This window comes from Cariama cristata, unplaced genomic scaffold, assembly GCF_000690535.1.
Source record: "Cariama cristata isolate BGI_N322 unplaced genomic scaffold, ASM69053v1 scaffold18241, whole genome shotgun sequence".
NCBI lineage: Eukaryota > Metazoa > Chordata > Aves > Cariamiformes > Cariamidae > Cariama > Cariama cristata.
This window is the reverse complement of record NW_009598929.1, coordinates 1-23,346: the sequence shown is the minus strand read 5'-3', so window position 1 is coordinate 23,346 and position 23,346 is coordinate 1. Positions and strand designations below refer to the sequence as shown.

Genomic DNA, 23,346 nt, shown 5'->3' with positions numbered 1-23,346 from the left:
AGAAGCAGGCTTAGAACAAAAACAAGAAGCACTTTCTCACAGTGACTAGTTAAATGGGAGGGCAAAAGCATTAATAGAACTTTTTAACTTTTTTTTAATAATTCATTGCACACTTCATAGATAAAATCCAATCACTGCAAAAGTTCACAGTTCAGCTGCAGTTTCTAGCTGAGAACACTCTTGCACTGATTCTGGCAAGTAGCAAGGAAATTTTACTGGGAAGAGATAACACCACTGCAATCTTGTTACATCTCTTGCTCTAAGCACTCATTACTACCACTTCTGGAGACAATACTGGCTGGGCTCAGTAGATCTCTGCTTTGCCATGTGGCAATTCTGATGTCATATATTAAAACTATTCCGTTTGTGCCAGATGAATCTGAACTGTCCCACACTAATAGACTAGCTATGTAGCACCATGGGTATCAGATCATTAATTTGGAGGAACAGAGACACAAAATGGAGCATTCAAGAGTTGTGTGCTTCCAGGAAGCAGGGATGTTCATCATCCAAGTGCTGCAGCCCCAGAGCTTTCCCACATCCCATAATCAACAAGAACAGAATTACAAGACAAACCATCTTTTTCACATGTCAGTACAGATGCCATGTAAAATTCCAATTCATCATTAAAGCCAAATGATTTCTAAGCTCCAGTAAGATAGAAGTCTCTTTGAAACAAAGGCAAAGCTGGAGTCCTTCTCAGTGCAGTATCATTTGTCCAGGATGACTATCATAGATACCTGGCTCAGTGTGATGCAGATGTTCAGCTTTTGTGTTTTACAATATGTAAAAGTCACTTTTGCACACTGCGAGGAAGACCAGCGGAAGCTATACAGCGGTTGAATTAGCTCACATGTGAGCTAAAACAGATGCTACCAAGCATGTTTCGAAGCATTTCTCCTGTGCCAATTCTGCCACGCCACTCCCTCAGGTAAGCAAGTGCAACAGCTTCCCTCTTCACACATACCCCTTAGAGAAGCTGGGATCAGACTGACGTGTACAAAGAATTTCTCAGAATTACTAGCAGATCTTCCTTGTTAACCATCCTTCTATTCACTTGGAGTCTTTCTTACTTCAGCCCACACCGAAGGTCTAGAAAGCACTGAGATAAATTGCTATCTTCTGCATTTCAATACAGAAGTTTTTCCTCAATGATTGCCATTCATCTTAAGTTGTTTGGAAAGGGATGTACCCACATAGACCACAGTTTACACAAATGACAAAAGAAAATAGCCATAACTGTTCAAAGAAAAGCTTAAGCATAGGTATCAAGCAAACGCTCATTTCATAACGTCTATCTGTATGAACTGGCTTGAATTTAAAGACTGAGTTTCTTAATAAAGCTTGAAAATTATTCCAGTTAGTTCATCCAGGAACACGTCCTGTTTTGGACGTCCGTGACATGTCTCAGCCTCTCACTGACAGACTGAAGAAAGCAAGCAGCATAAAAATGCTGTTATTTGAGCAAGAGCGCCACGTAGCGTTACAAACCCTGATGGAAAACAAAAGGCAGGCGATCTCTCTAGCATTCCCAAACCTGGGTAAAGGAAAAATATGGGCATTATTACATGGAACATGAAGTCTCCCAATCTTGTCGTTTTTGACAAAATAGAAAACAGTGTAAGAAGGAGATAAAAAAGCACACCTTTTCTTAGTTCATTCTGCAGTCTGCATGTCAGCTAGCAGAAAAATTATTTCAAGTAAAGCAGAGTAGCAGTGAATTCCACCGCATTTGAGCTATTTGCATCAGTTTTCGTTCAAAATACATGCAAGAGACATGATTTGTAAAGTCAGGAGCAGATGACCAGTATTTGGAGGATGCACCTAACTACTCAATCAAAACAGTACACTACTTGTTGCCAGACTGATCACAAGTTTCTACTTGACCGAGAGCCTTTGCCTGTCTAGAAGAACCCAAACAAAAATATGCTAATGTTGAGTTGTCATCACAAGTTTAATCTGAGAGTAAGAGAGAACACTGAAACCTTCTCAACCTTTTTGTCAAATTTTCTTGACTTCACTGGGATTCCTTTATGAAGCAAAACAATGAAAATTTTCTTCTTTACAATATTTTATAATTCAAGAAAAATAATAAAAGAAAACATAGTAGCCATTTTCCCATTTTTCTGCTGATACCAAACATTTCCATAGACTTCCTTCTTTTTTCCAAAGGAGTATACCAGAAATTTTAGAAGTCACTAGAATACAATGACACATTGCCTCCTCTTACTAGTCATGTAGGAAGAGGGTAGGAGTGGTTGTGTGAAGAGTCATCACACAAAGTTAACAAGTCTTTCAATCAACTAAAGTACAATACTGCACATAAGGCCTCACATAAAAAGCTACACAATATTGCTAGCACTGGGAAAGAACAACTTATCCAGAGCAACTGGCAATTTTGCCAACTTTCAAAGGTGTATTAGATGTGGGACAAGGAATTTTCTTCTTGAGGAAAAGAAACTCTCCATGATGGAATGAAACTATTTTAACATTCAATTTCAACAAGAGTTTCTCCAGGAAGCATTTAGATAGCTTTAATTTATAAAACATACACAAAGAAAACAGACAATCCATTTTGTTGCTAGGCAAGACTATTTTTTCTAGTTTCTATTTGTTAGTGTTTTCACCTTACTAAAAGGGACAAAAAGCTTAAGATATTTACATTCATGTTTTAAAAACCCGTGTTCATTGTCAGATGCAAATGAAACAACACACAGTATACCTATTGTATTACAGAAAGAACCCGGCATTGACTTTAATTTAAAAAGACATCAATCATGTCTAGGTTGAGAGATTTTCTTCCACAACTCATGGTATACGAAAGAGTCCCTCAAAACTTTAGCACTAGATGGGCCTCATTCCCAGGCTTTTGAGACCAGAGTTTTCTAAAAAAAAAAAAAAAAAAAAAAAACAAAACAAAAAAAAAACCACCAAACCCCAAAAAACCCAAAACCCACCCCACCACAAACCCACACAATTAGCCATATGCTTCTTGCCCTTCAGCTGGCGTTTTGCCATATTTCTTCATAGTCCCCCTTTCCCAATCTGCACTTGACTTATCCAGCTTCCAGGAGGAACGAGGACAATTCAACGTACACTCACTTGCAGTCTGCTGCTGGTGACAAAGGGATTAATCCCAGCTCTGTAAACGCCCTTATGGCTAAACCAGTTACTTGAGCAGCCAAAAAGATCACTGACTACAAACACGAACTTGTAGCTTTCTGAGTATGACTTGTCCCTGCAATAGGCTGCACTGTAGATTTGGGGAGCTGGGAGGAAGAGACAGAAATAGACAGCTTTACTAAGTGGAGAGAACCACTACCTGACCCACATGTACAAGTATTTTAGAGCTGGCCATCAGGTAGTAAAGAGATGCTGCTGTAATAGTCTACGCCAAGCCAGGCCTCTCTATTTACTATTCTATTTAATACTCCAACACCTTTATTCCCAGCTTGCTTACCAGTCCAAGGCTGGAGATACATTTTGAAGCATTACAACTAAAAATCAATACTTTCCAGTATCAAAAATGAAGAAGTGTGGAAGCAAACTGTTCAGAGCTGCAAAAACCAAATGCAAAGCACTGAACTGCATGCCATAGTAAGGGTTCACTTCTGAGATGTCATTTCAAGAGTGTCCTTCCATACTCAGGCAAACCATCAACCAAAAAAGTTAAACAATATAGTCTCTTTCCATTCCCCTTTCATAGTTCATATATTTAGACTAAAAAAATGCCCTCCCATATTCTTATAAAGACAGTTCTGTCTCCCAGATATGCCAGCTCAAAGGACTCTCACTTAGGATTAACAGAAGCTGCTTTTCCTGAAGTCAAACCAACTCCTAAATGCAACATTCCTGAGCAAATATTTTCACTTCCACTTAAGCATCAAGTGGCATAAATCCATCTTATTCACACAGGAAAGTAATTCAGAAGCCACAAGCAACCAAAGACAGCAAAACACAGAAATCCATGCACACATATAGGTTCTTCCTGTTTGAGTTTTGGGTAAGTAAACTGGTTTTAATGCACTTATATTGCAAACACATTTTCTCTTTATGGACTAGAAGCACTGAAATGGATGGGACAGAACAGTATTTTGAGTGAAGCAAATGGTTTTACTAAAGGACTGAAGTTCCCAAACTCATACGCTTATATAAGCGTACCGCTCTTAGAGCGGAGAATTTTTTTTGCATTTAACTGCAAAGACAGACAACAGCATTTAGCTCATGCATCAACCTGCATTTGTGATAGTTTTTCACTACTTTTTTTTTTAAACACCAAAACTGTCATGAGCAGGAAGTTGCCACATCACATGCCATTAGAACACAGTCAAGATAACAGATATGACAGATTCCAGATCAATCTTTCCAGTTATCTCAATATTCACAAAAGGTTTAGGGAACTGACTATGAAAACAGCATTTTCAGCACATCTCCTCAGTCTTCTTAACCTATAAGCTTCAATCAAGTTAGTTACTGCACTTAAAAAAAAAAAGAGAGACTCCATTCCTTACTCAGGCAAAGACTCCCATTAAAAGTCCCATCAGAAGACAGCTTTTGCAGGACTGTAGCATCCTTCTGCAGATTTGAATTCAAGTTCTCCCTAACACTGAGCATGACATACACGTGCTATTATTCTTCAGTTACATCTTCAGCAAGCTGTTGTAATAGAAAGCATTCCTTGCAGGTTTTTCAACTGCACAGTATTTCACCACAAAATTCTCAATGACTCATTTCATATTTGGTTGATTGCTGCCAGGAAAGCAATGAGGAATACTGTATTTCCACAGACATAGATGGTTAACACAATCTGTTTAAACAGACGACCCTGCAAGAGAAGGGGAAGAAAAGCCATAGAAGTGTCAGTCTTTTTATTGGTTTAAACAAAGAATCATCCCACCTTATAGTAGTTATTTACAAAATTGTGACTTACCTCTGCTTCTGCAGATGTCAGTGACTGCAATATCTGTACTCTGTCATCCTCTATCACTTCAACTGTTAGTGGGAAGGAAAAAAAGTTAAGCCTGCTCTTAAGAAGAGGGTTTTCCATTTTTATACTGCAGAAGTCTTGATCCTGTGACTAAGTAACTAAGTCTTACACAGCATCAAATTTGAAAAGCACTTGGAAGTCTCATTTCACCTGTACTATCATGCTCACAGCACAAGTGAGAAATTATTACAAAAAGTAACTTCTGGACATTGAAGTGGCAAAACATTTTGTCTCTTTTGCTAGAGTGAATCATCAAAACACTGAGTTTTGAGCTGAACAAAACATTTGTTTGATCTAAAACCTTTTCCTTTTCATTTTAAGATAACTAGATTTCATTAAGAAGTATTTTCCATTAGTCAACATGAGAATATTCATTGTTCAAACATTCCAGGTTCATCTCTCTATTTCTAGGAAGTAATTACTGCAGTTAAATTCAAATTCACATCTTCTATAATCCCTCATTCTCCATGTGCCACCTTACACAGCCTCTTAACTAATCATGCGTCTTCAATTCTGCAGATGTCTCATCTCTGCCTTAGATACAGGTCGTTTACATGTGCACATTCATCTCCTCTCAGTGGCACCAGCCAGTGAAGCTAAGAATTTCCAATGAAATTACTACCAGTCTCTTCACTAGACATACTGGACTTGGGATTGCACCTTCATTCCTGTATTCGCTCAAAATTGCAAGCGTTTGTGCTCAAGTTTCTAACCATTTTGCTCGTGCAATAACAGCCATTCATACCAGCAATTTGTCACAATAAAATGCAGACTAAATCTGCATGACTTAACCTGGACTTTACCTACCCACCTGGAATCAAAATCATAGCAGTGATAGATTCTTGGAAAACACTTGCACTTTTCAGTCTGCCCCTATGAAATGTAGTTTGAGAAGTAAGAGGCTACTATTTAAAACAGCATAAAAACAATTTTCTTGAACACTAGTTCAATTTTCTTGAACACTAGTTTACTCCCATATTAGTTTGTACAGAAGATATGACACTATTACTCAAGAATGATTCCCTTTCAGATTCCAAATTAGAGGCCAAAGAACACCTCCTGAAATTCACTCCACTGTTACATTTTTTGCGCACTCCTCAGCAAGCAAGGTAACAACAGCAGTTTTGTTGTGTTTGTACCTTTACGTATGAGACAGTAGCTGTGTATTTCCAGAAGAACATCAACACCAACATGCCAAGCTACAAAACCAATCATCGTATAGGTGTCCCATGGGTCTGGTAGGTCAAGTGCTGGTAGATCCATTCCCAAGAACATAGTCACCACTAGTCAGTAAAAACAAGATAGAAAGACACTAAGAGTGTGTCAGGATAGTTAAAAAAACGCTCTCAATACCTTTGGCAATAGATATCCCATCAACTGCCTACAACTGCTCGGGGAATGAGGTTAAAGGAGTCCATGCAGCCAAAAGCTTTTTTTTTTTTTTCCTGGTAGTGTGAGGTGGAAGGCAGAGAGAAAAGGAGGCGGCCAAGACAGTTTTCAACCTGCTCGGTGCCCTATCACATCCCAGTCACAAAAGCACTAGCATTTCTGACTCTAAGAACAGGACCACAATCACCGCAACACTTGTGCTTAAGCTGCCTGTGGAAACTTGTCACTATTAATAGAATTAAGCCCAGCTTTTAGTTCTGTAGGCGAGTTCCCCCTCTCCCATGAAATAATTGAGCTGTGTTAATGTCAGAACACTATCCTCAAATCTTCTAAGACAAAAAGAAATTACTCAAGATAAGAACAGGTTCTCATTACAGAGACCTTTCAGATTTGTCTGTAATCTCTTTGGTTTTACATTTTCTTTTGGTTTCACTTTTTCTCCCTAAATCTGTACCTGATGGCCACTTAAAACTCACACAGAAGATGGCCAGCAAGAAAAAGAATCTTCAGAGATGCCTGGACCGGATGTGCACAGATGTTTTAGATTAGCAATAGCCCAGACAATGAACAAAGTTCCTTTAAATCACTTAAAAGGGAGTTACAACTATTACTCCTACTCACCAGCTAGTATTCTAGCTGTTGTACCAGTACTCCAGTGAAACCAGTTAAACAGTTGCCTCCTACAAAACAATGAAAAGATTTTATTGATGATGCAGTTGGGGGCGGGGGGAAATCAAAGAACATTGATACCTACTTTAAAGGTAATTTTTCAATATAAAAAGAATTTTTAAAGAAACAAGAATATTTAATTCCTGTGGCTGTAATTTATGAGTACCTTGGTGCATGACGAGATGGTCTGAAACCTGCCATAAGTGGTTGAAAGATTGTCAGAGCCATCACGGTACAGCCGAGGTAGGGATGAAAACCTGCTTGCTAAACACAGGATATTTTACTTTAATGTCATATCTATATAAAGATATAGAAACAATACCAAGAAGTTGATAATTTTATTTATGCTCGTATTAGTAAGTTACAATGGTGGAACAGCACTGTGTTTAGACTGGCAGAGGCGACAGGACACAGTAAGCTGCCTTGCAGCTGGATGGACATGGTTCTCCTTGGCAGCACGAGACACTAGTAAGTCTGCCCAGGGTTCGTCCCACCTTTTTGCTGTATTGAGAAATTCTACCAGCTGAAGAGCAGAGAGTAATACAACTGTAAAAGCTATGCTCCAAGCTCTTCATCCTCAATCCTGTGTCTTCAGAAAAGGCCTGTTTCATAACTCCTCCCAGCAGTGGTCTCCCCTCTCACCCTATCTGTTCTAATCTTAACCCTAAAACATTTTATTGAATTTCCCTAGCTCCTAGCTCATACCTGTGACCGCATTCTCCCACCTTTAATTTAGATACTCTCTAGTCTTTCCAATTTCTGATATCTCCTTGCACCAAATATTATACAGGTAACAATAACAGGTATTGTCGATTGTCTATTATGTTCCAGACTAAGCTTAATCACTGGATACAGTTAATCAAGTCCAAGTTCATAAAAATGCTTATTCCCAGCAGGTCTACCACATTAGTAAGTCAGCTGTCCCATCCTCACTGTCCTCTAAAATTTAAGTTTTCTAAGGAAATGGGAAGACAATCAATTTAGCACATAAGGAAACTGTGAGCAAGGACATTATTTTGGAGAAAGAGGCAGGAAGGAAAGTACTGAAGTTTTTCAATTGTAGTTAAAGGAGGCAACATTCCTCTTCTGTGTTGCTAGGATTTGAAATTAGCCTACTTAAGGACAGCTTTCACAGTAATTTCCTTTGGCAATAGTTGTAACATGTTAGTCGGCAGCAGACCTCCTTCTCATTCATTTGGTCCAACCTTTACATCTGAGTTAAACAAAACAAAAGCACGCACTTACTTGGCTCCAACCTCCTCGGTATATAAAAGGCAACACAAAAGAAATACTTGTAAGTATGACTGTGGTCAACATAAGCATACGATGCACCTAGAAAAGTTAAGTTTACTTTTAGAATCTCTACAGCTTTCTTAATACGCCATTAAAATACATTTAACAGATCTACAGTTAAAGATGTTCTTAGTGTCCTCTTTAGACTTTGCTTTCACTAGTAAAGTAGGTGAACTTTCGATTCGTAAATTGTTCCATTTTATAAGATTAAAGAAAGATAAAAATCACACCAAGTTTAATATCATGTTTCTTGGATCTAGTAGGTTTATAATTTTGCTTACAATAAAGCTAGAAACTACAGCTGGAGATATGGGGAGATTTTGCCCACCTGAAACCACATCTCCTTTCCGAACAGGAATGAATGAGACCAGACAGGTTTGAAGAATCGTGCAACAATAACACCAATACTAACTGTGGTAATCCATGCAACAAACATTAACGCTCCTGAAAATTGAAAAAATACAAGGTAAACATGAGTAATTTAGCTGCATAACTATACAGCTTCAAAGACTCTGTAATAGTTCAGTCTGTATGCATATGGTCAGAATTTACTAGTGATAAGTTTTTAATCAGTTCAGAGTACGACTTTATAGCATTTATCTTGCTAGAGAGTACAAACATGCATATAGGAGATAATCATACTATGCTCACACAGCACAACAGAGCAGCTCTGGCTACTGCACATTTCATATGCACCAGTACAGTCAGTACACACTAGTCAGAGATGCTGTTCTGTCACTACCTTAGATGTCAAGAGGATGAAAGGTGACATTTCTTACACTTTGTTTGACAAAGAACGAATGATAGTTCTCTCACGGGCCTGTTTTAAAGTTCAGTACCATGAGAGAAAAAATTCTTATTAACTTCAATGCCTCTGGACTGCTGGTTGAGAGGTTTCTCATTTCAAATAGAATTAAACCAATAATGCAATTTAAAAAAAATTAAACCAGAGAGAAAGACGTAAACAGAAACAAGTTCTAATTATAAGTTTAAGAAACAAGAAAAGGCAAATGCAGGTTCATTTTCCTGGGCAAAAAGAATCTTATAATGCTGTTCTTGAAATGAAAAATTATTAATAACTTTACTGTGTCTTCACAGTCTCAGATGTTGCTAGCCAACTGTATATATAACATGAATGCCAGAAAGACAAGAAGAAATACCTACTCTGCAATAATGAGGAAAACTTAACTCTCCAGTCTCATCAAGCCTAGAACTGGAAAACAAAAGTAGAAGTTGCAGCTTACCATGAGCCTTGACGAGTCGTGGGGACCGGGAACCTCCAATATCCTGAGGAAGGCCTGTGATGTTGTATATTCCATTGGCGATCAGAGGCTGACGACAATGTTTGTGTATTAGTCCACCTAAGCAGTGACATAAAGTGGTTTATTTACGGCTGATGAAAGCCACTGCACTTTAAGTCTGCCCACTCCTTATTTATGAATGCAAGCCCTGTTGTGATCACTGAGCATAATCATACATACCAAGTTTCTGATACAATGCAGTAAGAACCTAAGATGACATCTAAGCTGTCTTGCAAACTTAATGTACAAGAACCAGTTCACTCCTCTACAGGAAATAGTTTTCTCCATTACATGCACAAGACATGAAAAATAATTTCCTTTGATGCTAGTCTCCATTTTAAAAAGACACAGCCAGCTCTCAAGCAGCAACCAGTTCTGAGCATCAAGCAGGCACACAACATGAGTAAATTTACTATAACTTCCAAAACCAAACCCATGATCCAGAGAGGCAGTAAAGACAACTGGACTAAGTGCCTCAAACTTGGAAACCTTAGTTCAGATACTAATTCTGAGCTAAGTCGTATCTTGCATAAGGGTTAATAACTCATTCATAGCTGTTCAAAGAAAAGCAACCATATGTAAGTCAAGTTTACCTTCACTAGCTTCCCCATCTGCCAGAAAGATGTAGTAACTGGCATCCAGATTAAATCTCCCTTTATAAGCAGGAAGATGAATACTCCTTCTGAAAGAACACTGAAGAACACCATCCACAAGCCTCCATGACACATCTTCAAGGGCATTCTGTGAAACAGGAGACATTTAATACCCGGTCTTTTCAGACTGGCAGAGTACTTAGCTTAAAAGTAATCCTGCAAAAGACAAGAGTGTCACTGGTGCACAAAGAAAGAACGGCAACAATCCGGGGGCTGAGCAGGGAAGGGGGGATAAAAAAAAAAAAAAAAAAATCTCTTGCATACCAACTTAGAAGGTATGTCAATAAGTCAAGTCCAACCCTTATGTTGCTGTGTTATTACCACCAATTTTTCCAGCTCACGACAACAATCTTCTCTTCCCTTCCAACCTTTAATGCAAGATATATCGATTGCAACTGCAGCCATTGCAAAGGGACAGGGTAATAATGGGCACAAAGTTCCTCAGAGTAAAGCTCCCACCACGTGACTTATTTTTAAAAATTAAATTTAGACTTCCAAAGGTAACACTTACTAGGAAGCAAGAGCCCAACCAATCTCACCTTAAAGAACTATGGATCCACCTTACTTTTTACAGCTGCTGTGCAAAAGAGAAGCAAAAAGCAGCAAGATACCATTCATTACTGCAAACCTACATTTCTGGAAGCGTCTTAGTTGTTTTTAAATGTACCTCTGAATCCAAAACAGGAGGACTTCGTCCCTTCAGATAGGCAGTGCTTACACGAACACGACGGTCCTCATTAACACACAGATATGCATCATCATCACCCTGGAGAGTTTAAAAGGAGTTTAAAAGATAAAGGTATTTATAGCCTAATAAAAACCATTACTGGCAGTCTACAAAAGCTCTTTGATTTAATATATGCAACAAGACACGAGACAGATTTCTTTAGCTGTCAAGCTATTATTTCCCAGCTTTCAAACACTTCAGTATTACAGAGGAACCACATTAAGTCAAACAGATGACACATAGTAAGGCACATTATGATTTACACTTCCCCCTCCCAGGGTAACAACCATAATATCAGAATTTTCTTTAATTATTTAGAATTTACTAAGTTAATCAGACAAGACAGAGATAGATGTTGGTGTTATTTAAAAACTCTCTTCAGTTAAAAGTTCGTTTTCCTTATAGCTGTAAAGATAAAAGTATCGTTAAGAGCCAAGTGTTCTTGCACTAGGGACATGAATATAAACAGCACCTCCTTTGTGCAACAGTTAGTTACAGATTATTGCCAACAGCATCGTCCCTTCATTTTAACACCAGTTAGAAAAAAGGATCTCTGAACACTTTTTAAGACTGAATGGAGTCACTCCTGTACAAGCAATGATGAAATGCGAATGGTTTCCAGAAAGCATAGCAATTTAGCTTCTGACAGGTGAGGGTTTTTGGCTAGATAACAAAGACTGATCTAACCAGGAATTCCAGTCAGCTACTGTGTTATCAGACAGGTTGGATTGTGTTATCATTGTGTATCAGGCTGGATTCTGGTAAGACAGATATCCACAGGGAAATTCTACTGCAAATAGTCAGTCCTGAGCTAAAACTGAATATCCACCTATAAAAGGCAATCTGTACTTCAGCACTAGGGGAGAGAAGTTACTTTGTGTGATATCTATGCATGTTTTGCTAGAGTACCATTCAAACTTTACTAAGATCACAAAAGCAACTAACAAAGTAGAACAGGACACTCACCATCCACTGGTCACGGGACAATGCAAGTGCTAAGTATCCTTCACTTGGACCACTCATTTCAATAAATACTGAATTCTTCTCTTGTTGGAAGGACAGAAAAAAGCAGGAAGCACTTTCAGGATCACAGTTTGAAGGGTTCCTAATGCAGAACTTCATACTTCCACAACCTGATGCATTAAACTAGACAATTAAGCAAACAAGTCATAAGCAATGAGAGTTTCCCTCTTCATCCTCCCTTTCTACCCTGTTCTAGAAGAAAGCATACAAGGAATAGCAAAGAAATGCCATCTGTGTCTACATACCAATTTCTTAACTCATCCCTACAATTATCCCAGGACTAGTAGGGAAATTGATGGTGAGTTCCAAGCTGTACTTTTACTCAAGTTGAATTTTCATTTTAAAGACATTATAACAGAATAACTTGGAAAAAAAGTAAAAGCTTTAGAGAAAATTCCTTTTAAATTTTAGAGAGGTAATATCAGCTGTAGAATGAGGGAGAAAAGGAGGGAAGACCAACTTTTCAGTTCTTTTTTAAAGTAGGAACTCCACTGATACACAATGAGAAAATATATGGATTAAAAGACATGTTTATTCTGGACCAAATAGTGATGCTTGCTCAATCCATTCAAGAATCAGTAATGGAAGTCAGTAACACAGGCAAACTCATAGAAGAAAGTTTGAGTTTGTAGTTACTAAATAGGAAGTTATTAGTCAAGACCAGGGCAAGTTTTTTCCATCTCTCTTCCCAGGTATGCATAATATTTTCTGACCATTAAGTTCTAAATGTGCTATCAACCTTCTGACCCATGTGTGGCGTGACAACATTTAACCCACACAAGTTCAGGCAACTCAACTAACTCAAAAGGGTAGCTAACTATGTTCTTAGCCTCTGATATCCAAGTTACTCTCCCTTTCTGTCAATAGGCTGTATCAATGTGATTTCATTAAATTCCATTGATCACAAGCATTAAACATAGCGTTGTTTAAGTTTATAATTACTTACTGGCTTTGATAAGTAGGAAACCGGGTGTGAAGTTGATATAGCCTCTGACGTTGCATGCAAGGGTGGTGTTGGGGATAGCGCATTAGGATGAGAAACAACAGGACCAGGAATCTTCACCCAGAAAGTCTTGTATTTCTTCACAACTGTGGCTCTTAAACACAACACACACAGAGTCATTACTGCATACACCAACAGCTGACAGTTACTTTAAAATTAAAAAAAAAAGAAAAATGAAGAGCTCCTATAGTTTGTAGAACTTACTTGTAAAACCCCCGTCTTTATGCAGACCTCTACCATTTTAGGGATTAAAGTAGGAAAATATCTGAAATCTCAGTGGAAAAATAATTTTAAAATATATTACTGCATGCTCTTCTGGATATATGAAGCATTCATGCCTGTGGCACAGACTACAGCCTCAGAAGAGTTGCGTAGCTTTTATCCATTAGTTACCAAAAAGCTAGTACTGTAACAGGAGGATATACATACTATTTTGTTAAGTACAAGCACAGAAAAAAAGATTCTTAACATGGTATATTACAGGCATGAGAAGTCAACAGTTAACTAGAAATAGTAAAGAAACCAGCCTCCGAATCCCCTTCTACTCTCCCCACAAAAAAACAAAACAATGATCTCCAAGCTTTCCCTAAAGAACAAGTGTCTGCCTTAATGCCGACTCTGCAGCAAGTGAGACATGTGAACTTTTCAGGCCGTTAGTCCAAGGATATTTTTCAGCTGCTGGCCAATATTTAACACAGACAAAGGTATTTGCATTTTAATAAACTAGAACTAATACTAGATTTACTTACAGAAACTGTACACGTGTTGGTGCATCTCCAGGAGCAATCCAATACACTTTTATGCATTTCTTTTTAGCTTTACTTGTGTGACTGACAGCTGAATTCTGAAAACACACACATATCAAGAGTTACACTGTGGATATGCACTAAGGAGATTGCAGGTAACATAGTCATCATAGGCTGCAGCTAAATCCTAAGCAGCCACCGCACTGTTACACTGCACAGACCCAGCGCAACTGGCTTTGCCCCAGCCAGTCATGATCAACGTTCATGAAGTCTACTACTGAAACTTATAACAAACTTTAAGGCTAAAAGGAACAACTGGAGGTCTTTCAATACAGAAGACTCCAGTGAAGAGACACAAGTCCCTGCAGCATTTATGCAGAAATGGTTGTGATAACACTCCATTTTTTTTTTTTTTACAGTAAGATAACACTCCATTTTTTGATAGTAAGAGCATGAAGAAACAGTGCAATGACTGTACAGAGAGAACAGAACTAGTATTCCAGAGAACAAAAACCAAAGTAGTCTCGGCGTCAGACAGTTACTTGCACAAGACAAACAGATCAGACACAGCACTGAAGTAGTCCTTGGAGCACAGAGGGTACAACTCAGACATCCCCATGGCTTTACAGCACTGGTGAAGCCATTAATTGGGTGCCACTGAGGGGCAGGTGACTGAAGTGGCAAGAAGAAAAAACACATCTAGGCAAAACAACAACTTTGTCCACACCTGCTCAGATGACACTGTACATGTTCATGAAATTCAAGCAGGGTGCTGAAACACTAGTCAGAGTTCACATCTCTTGCACACAAGGCAGAATCAATTTATCTAAAGTGGGCATTGAAGACTGATCTAACCTGTTACTAAGAAGGCTCCATGAACAGTAACTTACAGAACAACACTAAAGATAACAACCTATTCTAATGTTTGTTTACCACAATAACTGCCCTAAACCTCCCTTGCTGCAAGACATTTTCTATGTCCTTAACAAGCATGGAAAGTGATTGGTAACTCTCCTCTTCAAAGCAAATTGAGCATGCCCTCCTCTATTTAATATTAAGTACAATAGCTAGGAATACACTGCATTCATTGTGCATAAGTAAAAATTATGTCACGAATGCCACATCCTCCTACAGCAGTCAATAGCCTTCTATCACCAGGACAGTTTAAGGCCCATAAGAATAGTCTGACAGAGTTGCAGTGAGACATGCCTCTCTACTGCAAGTTCCACCAATTTCCTGAGAGACTTAACTGAGCTCAAAGAAGATTAGATAGCTTAGCTCTGTCCTATTACAGTCATGGTCTAGTACAAACACCTCAGTGCCTGATGCCCCATTTCAAGATACTAGACTATACCTTGGTACTGCCACATGTCAGAAGCTGAGAAAGTCTCTGGTCAACTAACATGAAAGAACCAACTGCAGGGCTATCCAGGTGTTCTGCATCCCGCGCTTGTATGAAAAATCCTTCAAAATCTGGTCCAGAGAGATGAACTGAAGCAATAAGAAAAATAAAAAGGAATTTGAAATATTTTCCAGAGGAAGAATGAAATATTTCAGCAATGACCACCAGGAGCTCATTTCACAAGTATTAAATGACTGCTAAATGGATCACCTGAACAAGACTGAACTGCTTAGATATATCTAGCGTAACTAACTGAGTAAAGACATGCTACAACACAAAGAAACAGTAAAGTAAACTCTTCAGCTATAACTGACACAATACCTTCTATGTTGTCCCCTGGTTTAAATTCAGTCCCATTCACTGTAATGGCGTGCTCAGGTGACAGTTGCGGAGAGCTACCATGACAGGGTACCATGCTAGTACAGGCTTCTCTTATTTTTCCACTTGGATAGCCATCCACAGATGCATAGAAGCAAATAAACATCCAAACAGCAAGAGCAAGGCCAGGCAGCTCCATCTATATAAAGTAAGAGTTACAGGCAATTAAATACTATAAACATTTACATTATAGGTCACCACTCTACTTCAGAAGAGTCAGTTGAATACTAAAATTTAAAAACATGTTTAAAACAAAAGCACGAACAAGAGGACACGATTCCCAGTTGCAGAAGCTAAAATTAATGTGTGCTTCTGACAAATACCAGACTTTGCAAGAATGTTCACAGATACCATGTTTCAGGCCACCAAGAGTACAGGTAGTAGACAGATCCGTCCACCCACTGTGTGGATTATTTCTCTCAGTGCATTTTGACATCACTTTTTAAATTTCTTTTGCTTATGCCTCTCCTGTTCTCTCTCTCAAAAAGAAAAAATAATCCAAGTCCCTTAAACATCTGCACAGGACAGATGGATTTTAACACACTTAATTCATGTACAAAGGTCCACATTACTGTGGAACTGCACAGCTAGTATCAAGCCCACTCTTTCATTAATCATAACTCCAAACTGTGCATCATTACAGACTGCCATTTGTTTCCACAACTCGTGTCTATTTCTTCACATATGACAAATAATTCCCAAGTTCTTCTTTCTGCAGGGAAACTAAAGTTGCCAAATATCAGAAATAGATTTATACATGCAAAAGAATAGGAATTTGGTATAAAGATTTAGACAAAGAAATATGTATGTTTGTTGCAGACAAGCACAAGACTTTTCCTTTGAACTCTTCCTTTTGGTTATTGGATCTCCAGACAATTATTCAAACGATATCATTGCTTGTCACACTCTCATTAAGGGAACAGTACGCATGAAAACATGTTGGGTAGTAGGACTGAAAAGCCTAAAACAGTCATACAAAGCTCTAATCCCAGCATTCATCATATAATGTTTTGCTCTGCCACAATACTGTTTTCAAAAAAGCGTGGTAATTGTTTTGTTACTCAGCAGCATGCAGGGTTTACAGCTGTATTGTTGTTTACAGAATGCCTTAGCCAACAAGAAGTAGTGTTTGCATGTCCAAAAGGCCAGCAGAAACTTCCTTTCAATCCTTAGGCACAAGAAGTGGGTTATCAGCTTTAGTGGAACATATACCGGGCAAGTAGGTCCGCCTTCTGGAAGAGTCGTGCCCATTTTGCACCAAGTGATAAGAAGTATCAGGTTATGAAGTTCCCTGACAGCACACATGGACACAAAGATAAGAAAGGCACAGAGCCATTTCAGACTGATTTCTGATACCTAAAAGCAGTCAAATGAAGACAAGGCATATCATTAGTCTTACACACTCTCTAAGAGCCATCAATATTAACCTTTCCAAAGTCCTCATACATTCCGTGCTAAAAATCCACAATATCCAGGGCAATGCTACATTTTTACTTCAATGTAAGAGCTCCTTCGCAACTTTACATCAGTAAACCGAAGAAAATCAGAGGGGAGAGGGGGTTGAACAGTTACATTTCAGGAACTAGGAAAAGAAAAAAACAAACCAAACCCCACACCACACTCAACTCCTCCTCCCAAATAATCAAGATGACATTACGATAGTATCTTTAACTTCTAGTTAAAGTGAGCCTTTCCTTCTAGTTCTAATACTTCTCCAAACTGTCACAGATGTACATCAAGACGACTTTATTCGTAAGTTAAGGAAGCCTATAGGAAGCTAAAAACTCAGGTTCAGTACAATGGTGGCATTAAAGCAGCTTTTATACGTACCAGTGAAATCTTCAAAACAAGTTGCTGCCAGGAGAGATAAGGCTGCATACTGTAGAGACAAGAAAAAGAGTAGGTTAGTATTCTAGTTTAAGTAGCAGAGGATGTGGTAGGGATTTAAAACAAAACAAGAAATATTCTTTGGCAGACTCAACTGACTCAAAAGCTGGCAGAAGAGAAAGAAGAAGCAGAAATTAAAAGAATGAAAAAGGCCAAAGTCTGAGAGAAGTACTTTATTGAGGAACAATTTTTTTTAAACATTATTTTTTAAACAGGGTTAACTGTAGAAGAGCAATCTTCTCTATGCACATTCAAATGATGAGAGCTAGACTCTATAATGACTAGTAATTTCCATGTTAAAATTTAGTCTTCCTCAAACAACACTTACTCAGTTGCCCTGAGGAGTCTCTTTCCTCCTTTAATCTGGAAATACATTGTGGCATTCTATGTTCTCCACTTAAACAGCAAGAGAGGCAGAGAGAAGATGGGAAGCACTCTGACAACACCAATTATTCTGTGGTTAAAGATTCATTTTGTATTTTTAGGAAAATATCTCCTAAAGTGTTACTGCAGACAAAACAGTACAATAGGTCAACATCCTCAAGAAGTCAAACTTTAAGAAATTATTCCTTAATTTCAGATTAAAGAACACCAGACTTTAATTCAAATACCATAGTAAACCCCTTTTTATAACACAGTAGAACTTCGTATTTAAAACTCTAGTTTGGAATAGCCAAAAATTGAAGTTTACAATCACTCTTCTGCTGCCCCTAATTCAGCCAGGACCTTACTGTGCCTCCCTACTTACCCCCCTTTTGCAACATGCACACACCCCCTTAGCCTTCAGCCAAGATCTGTTCAAAACAAGCCTCATACCAGTCATAACGAGCAAGACAAGAACACAAAATCTGAATATACAGGAAGGAAGAGGGGAAATCCAAGAGATGCCCAGAACTTCTTCGTATAAGCAAGTTGACATCTCCTTTAACTCTAAACAAAGTACCTACGACAGAAGCAAAAACCAGCATGTTATGCCCTTGTGACTATGACAGTCTGGCCAAGAGAAAGAAAAAGTGAGTTAGTCTGGAGTAGTTCAAAAATGAACTGTATTAAAAAAAACACCTAAGGAAGGTACCTAACTAAACTAATGAACCAGCAATAAGCAATTCTGAGAAGGGACAAGAAAAAGTATCTTTACACCCAGGCTGAAGATTGATCCTCAGCCAAGTATTCGCATAATAGATCATCTGCTTTGCTAAACAAAACAAACCAAACAACGAAACAAAGTCAGCCACTGGCAAGCAACACACTTGCTATGCAAAACAGTCATCTCTTCTTCTGTAAGATTACATGGTTTCCGCTCTTCTCCGATTAGAGTTCTACAGCCACAAGTGTTATTTCCCTCCATATGATGCTGTCAGGAATGACTGCATTTTCAGACATTCAGCATGTCATCTATACCACAACGCAGAACAGTTGTTTTGAATTAGAGGAGTAACTAGCTTTAAAATTTTAACTAATCACACATAGAGGTAAAGGCATCAAGGTTTGTAGTAAGTGAACATACAGTAAACTGTAGAATACATGACTTTTTCTTATATTCCCCTTTGCAGGAAAAACAGAGGAAGACAACTAAATCTCACAACTACATATGTTAAGTACAACCCAAACAAAAAGTGTTAGGATTAGTGGCATAGAAAGGATTTGTTACAGAGAGGTTAGGTTCAGGAAAGCTGAAGTGTGATATGTAAATCATGCTCAACCTCACCATAAAAGAATAAATGCCTTTAAAAGAGTAAAGTAAAAATAAAAACAGCTCTCCACCTGTATCAAGAAGGACTCAAGAGACTGATCAAAGCAATGACATCTTGCAGAACTGTTACTCACTTAATTATCCTACTCCTCCCAGAAACATGGTTGAACTAAAAATCCACAGTTAAATTTGTGGTCTAATAAAGATGAATCAGCAGATCTCTACAAGATTGTCTTTTCTAGATAAGAGCAACATAACAAACTGCATCAAAACCTTAAATCACCAAGTATTGCCACTAAAGGTAGATTCAAAATAAGAATATGTTAATTCAAGTTTTGAGGTAACCAAGCTGTGGAACAGCCTGCTATTACCTATAGCATTTGAAAACACTCTCAGTTTCCACTATAACTTCTTGTAAATCATAGATTTGTCCTTCTTGACAGATTTGTTTGCAAGTTGTATTAAGAAGCTTTGGCCACAGTAACTTATTTATAACCCTTTGAAATACAACAACTCGTTAGTGACAGTCTATGAACTAGCACACAGTCTAGTTCCCTGTACTAAAGAGGAAAAGGAATAACCTGACTTCAGGACTGAAGCATAACGATGTTAAAAAAAAAAGCTAATTCTTGCAGCATTTTTCCATGGGCAATTCTCCAGTGTGACTTACTATCATTTGAACAGCCTGGAAGAACAGGGAGTGTAAGGATTTCTACACTATCCAGTGACTTCTTTTCCAAGATAAATGCATTACACTGAAATGCCTGCACTAACCAAGGGCCTGAGAGTACATATAATCGCCTTCCTCTATCCTGCCTGCATGTCTGCTGCACACCATGTGGTAGCACGCATCAGTAAATGCCCCAGTCAAGGTTACAAGGATGTGCTACAGAGCATACTAGCTCCATGGTCAGAACGCAATCACATAGCATTGATTGTTGATTTTACTTTGTCTTGTACTATACACAGACTTTTCAATATGTTCTGTATGACCAAAGACAGCATAAAATCCAGGAGTCTTTGCTCTACAGATACTAGTGCATACCACACCATTACACTATAAGGTACTCAAACCACTATGTTCCATATCTTTATTTAGAATCAAAAAAAAAAATACTTCAGTACTCATTAGTTTGAAGCATGACTGCAAATTTGTTATTCCCTCCCTCACCCTCCCTACTTAAATCTTCAGTATAATATATAACTTACATCCTCTGGCAGGAAAGAAAGCTTCAGAACAAGTTGGGTTTTTTTTTTTTTTCAAAGAAACTCCATCACTATCTGTAATTCTAATGCCATTTCAAATATCACATCACTCTTGGGGCAGAGGGAGAAAATTGTGTTCTTGAAGCCATTTATAATGCAGCCCTCTACATAACAGAAAGCCAAAGAGTCACCATCTCATCACCCTTGCCTAACTTGGGCAAAATGGTTTAGAAAGAAGTTAAGCTTTTCTATGGAAGCTAAGTAACTGGAATGTCAACTAATATTTATTTCATATGGAACAGATTATAACTGTAAAACTCAATTTCATACAGAGATTACTCAATACTAACAGCTGACTTCTAAAGTAATCTGAAATTTCAGTCAAGCATTTCTTGAGCCATACTACCAAGTTATTTTGTGTGTTTGCTAGGTGGGTCAGAAAGACAGAAAGACTCAAGACAGAAATAGACCTTTTTGTTAGAGCATCCTTATTTGGGAACTTACATTGCATACAGCCCACCAGAAATTTGATGGAAAGTCATCTAGAAAAATCAGAACAGACATCCCTAAGCTACTCCATGTGTGGATGAGATATTCCTAAAAAAGTAAACTAGAAACAATCATTTCAGTTAGTATGAATGGAGGTGAAGTAGCTCGCATTCTTATGATGGACCACGACAAGACAAGAACACTTCTGTGATAATTCAAACATTAATGGTTAAAGGCCAAAGTAATTATCTGTGGTTTAACCTCAAGAGATTCTGCCTGGCAAGACAGATTGCAAAGAGAAATATAGGGTTGCTCATAATAACAGCTACTAGCTTCTGTAAAGTTTCAATGCGATACAACTACATTTGTCTGAGCATTTAGAATTTATCATCCCATTAATTCAGGAGTCATCTCCTCCTCCTCTTAAGGAGGAAAGAATAAGAAACAGTTGGGGGGGGGGGGGGGGGGGGGTGATATTTTAAGGAACTATAATTTTAGGAACAGAATCTTTAAAAGCCTGAACCAACCATACCAAAATTTAGTGGGAATCTTTTCATGATATTTAGTATACATGGGAATCTATTCTCCTGATTACATCTCAATCTTACAGTGACTGGATTTCGATAAACGGAGAGCATTTCCTCCTGCATTCAAAAAACTCCTACAGTCCCTGCAGGTATCAACAGACAAGAAAGCCCTAGTAGTCTAATTCCTCAACAGCACAATGTTCACACACAAACTCACAATCTCTTCACAGAAATTATCTTCTTTCAGCTGTTTAACAGAACATTAGCTGCAGAATACAAAAATCTAAAACTAGTTTGAGAGAGGAAGATGATATAAAAGGAGGGGCAAGGCAAACATACTGCCAGTTCAAAGGTACAAAAACTACCATAGCCAAAAGTTTTCTCCTGAGCATCACTAGATAAGAGGGCAAGCAGAAAAGGAAAAAGCCATTTAAAGGAGAATAACCTGTATTAACAGAAGGTGTTTGTGCCATGTCTCTTCATAAGAGTGTATTTCTAAAGCAAAAATGGACAACCTTGCTGTCCAAGAGGCACCTTCTCTCCAAGTTCAGAAAAAAGCTTGGGTTAACTTCTCCTGCTCATTTAAATGTGGTCATATCACAATAGCTGGATTGAGCAAGGGCACAAACCAAGTAGTGTTCACGTACACAATAACTCATTACTTTTAAAAATACAAACACACTCCCCCTCATGCCCACAAGATGACAAAACATACACACCTGAGCCTCCTGGTCTTTCTACTCAGGAAACATTCAAAGAGAATTTCAAGTCTTGTGTGTTTCAAAATGAATTTTTATAACAGTAAACTAAGTGTAGGTACTTACCTTACAGTCAGTCCTTCTGTTACAGTGACCAAGTCTAAGTAAAATTGCCATTGACTTTCTACTTCAAGTAAGACAACTTATATTACATTGTAACCTCTTCTATTTGACTTGCATCTAACAGTATTAATCTTTATCATACCCAGGATCAGAGGAAGTTTGTTGGAAAGAAGAAACAGTACACACACAAAAAAGGAAACATTTATAAGAGCATTCTTTACCCCAGGCACATATTTTGTACTGCTTCCCAAGCTAAGCCCGTAAGACCCTACACTTCAGCTGTTGTAATGAAGCACTGAACCAGCAGCTTCCTTTACTCTGTCAGACATGTGCTTCCACAGACCTCAGAGTTTCGTATTAATTATTTTCATTATCTTCTGGTGCAATTAGGCGGAAAAAAACCCCAACCAAACAAACCACAACTTTTGATACCTTCTTCCTCAAAGCACAAGCTAGTACAAATTTGCAGCATGATTTTAAAAAGCTTGCTATGAATTTACTCCCTATCAAAGAGACACTTTCTTTTAGAAGACTGTTATGGAATCTTACATGGGAATACGACAAGTTTGCCTTTTTTCCATATATCCAACCAAGAATGAACAAGAGGCAAGCATTCTGTCCTTTGATTATTTCACTTTCTGTTGGGCAGCTGCTTTGCATACAATCTTTAAGGTTCCAACCTTGCAAACTTTTATCTATATGAAGAACCCAAAGTTGCAGGCTGACCTGAAAACGACACAGTTTGTTACTCCAACAAGCAAATCCAACTACAGGATCAGGACATTTACTATAACACTACCATACAGCCATCTCCTACACACATTAGTGAAGAAACAAAATAAGAAAGTAATATTCTCATAACGTTAAGAAGCAAACAACACGCAAGAGGAACGTGCTTGGTGTGGCTTTCAGACAAAATAAGCCATAGCTTACCTTTACTCATTAAGGCAAGCAGGCTTGAGTTATCTCTAAAGCAATTCAGAGATACCTGCATGAAAGGCAGCAGCTACAAGGTGCTTTAAAAGCTTCACCAGATTTTAATTTGCTTCATAGCTGCTGTAGATACTCCATTAAGCATATGTAGTTTTCAAAGAGCTCGCGGTACCCACACTTTAAGCGCTCACTGCCGTCAGTTTAACCAAAGCCCTCTGG

The 23,346-nt window shown here is 38.3% G+C and overlaps 1 protein-coding gene across 2 annotated transcripts; it reads right to left on the bottom strand.

The window, feature by feature from the left end:
* Window positions 1-4,732: 4,732 nt before the first annotated feature.
* On the bottom strand, window positions 4,733-22,248 carry FRRS1 (ferric-chelate reductase 1). Of its 2 annotated transcripts, XM_009709505.1 has the most exons (17): window positions 22,198-22,248; window positions 17,402-17,443; window positions 15,515-15,710; window positions 15,146-15,282; window positions 13,795-13,889; window positions 12,989-13,139; window positions 11,986-12,165; window positions 10,960-11,058; window positions 10,233-10,380; window positions 9,583-9,699; window positions 8,667-8,782; window positions 8,291-8,377; window positions 7,212-7,309; window positions 6,998-7,056; window positions 6,127-6,270; window positions 4,931-4,992; window positions 4,733-4,825 (listed from the first exon to the last, which is right to left on the bottom strand). In XM_009709505.1, exons 1-17 carry the CDS (start codon window positions 22,246-22,248, stop codon window positions 4,733-4,735), a joined length of 1,875 nt encoding a protein of 624 aa, XP_009707807.1. The 2 variants fall into 2 exon arrangements, with proteins under 2 accessions (XP_009707807.1, XP_009707808.1); XM_009709506.1 differs by lacking the exon at window positions 17,402-17,443.
* Window positions 22,249-23,346: the final 1,098 nt, after the last annotated feature.

Bases quoted from the DNA above. Each gene is read 5' to 3' on its own strand.
- FRRS1 (XM_009709505.1), bottom strand. From the start codon at position 22,248: ATGGCAATTTTACTTAGACTTGGTCACTGTAACAGAAGGACTGACTGT. The intron at 12,166-12,988 runs GTAAGTAATTAT...TTAATTGTCTAG, and splicing joins TTTCCTACTTATCAAAGCCA to TTTAATGCATCAGGTTGTGG. The intron at 4,826-4,930 runs GTAAGTCACAAT...CTTCTCTTGCAG, and splicing joins TGACATCTGCAGAAGCAGAG to GGTCGTCTGTTTAAACAGAT.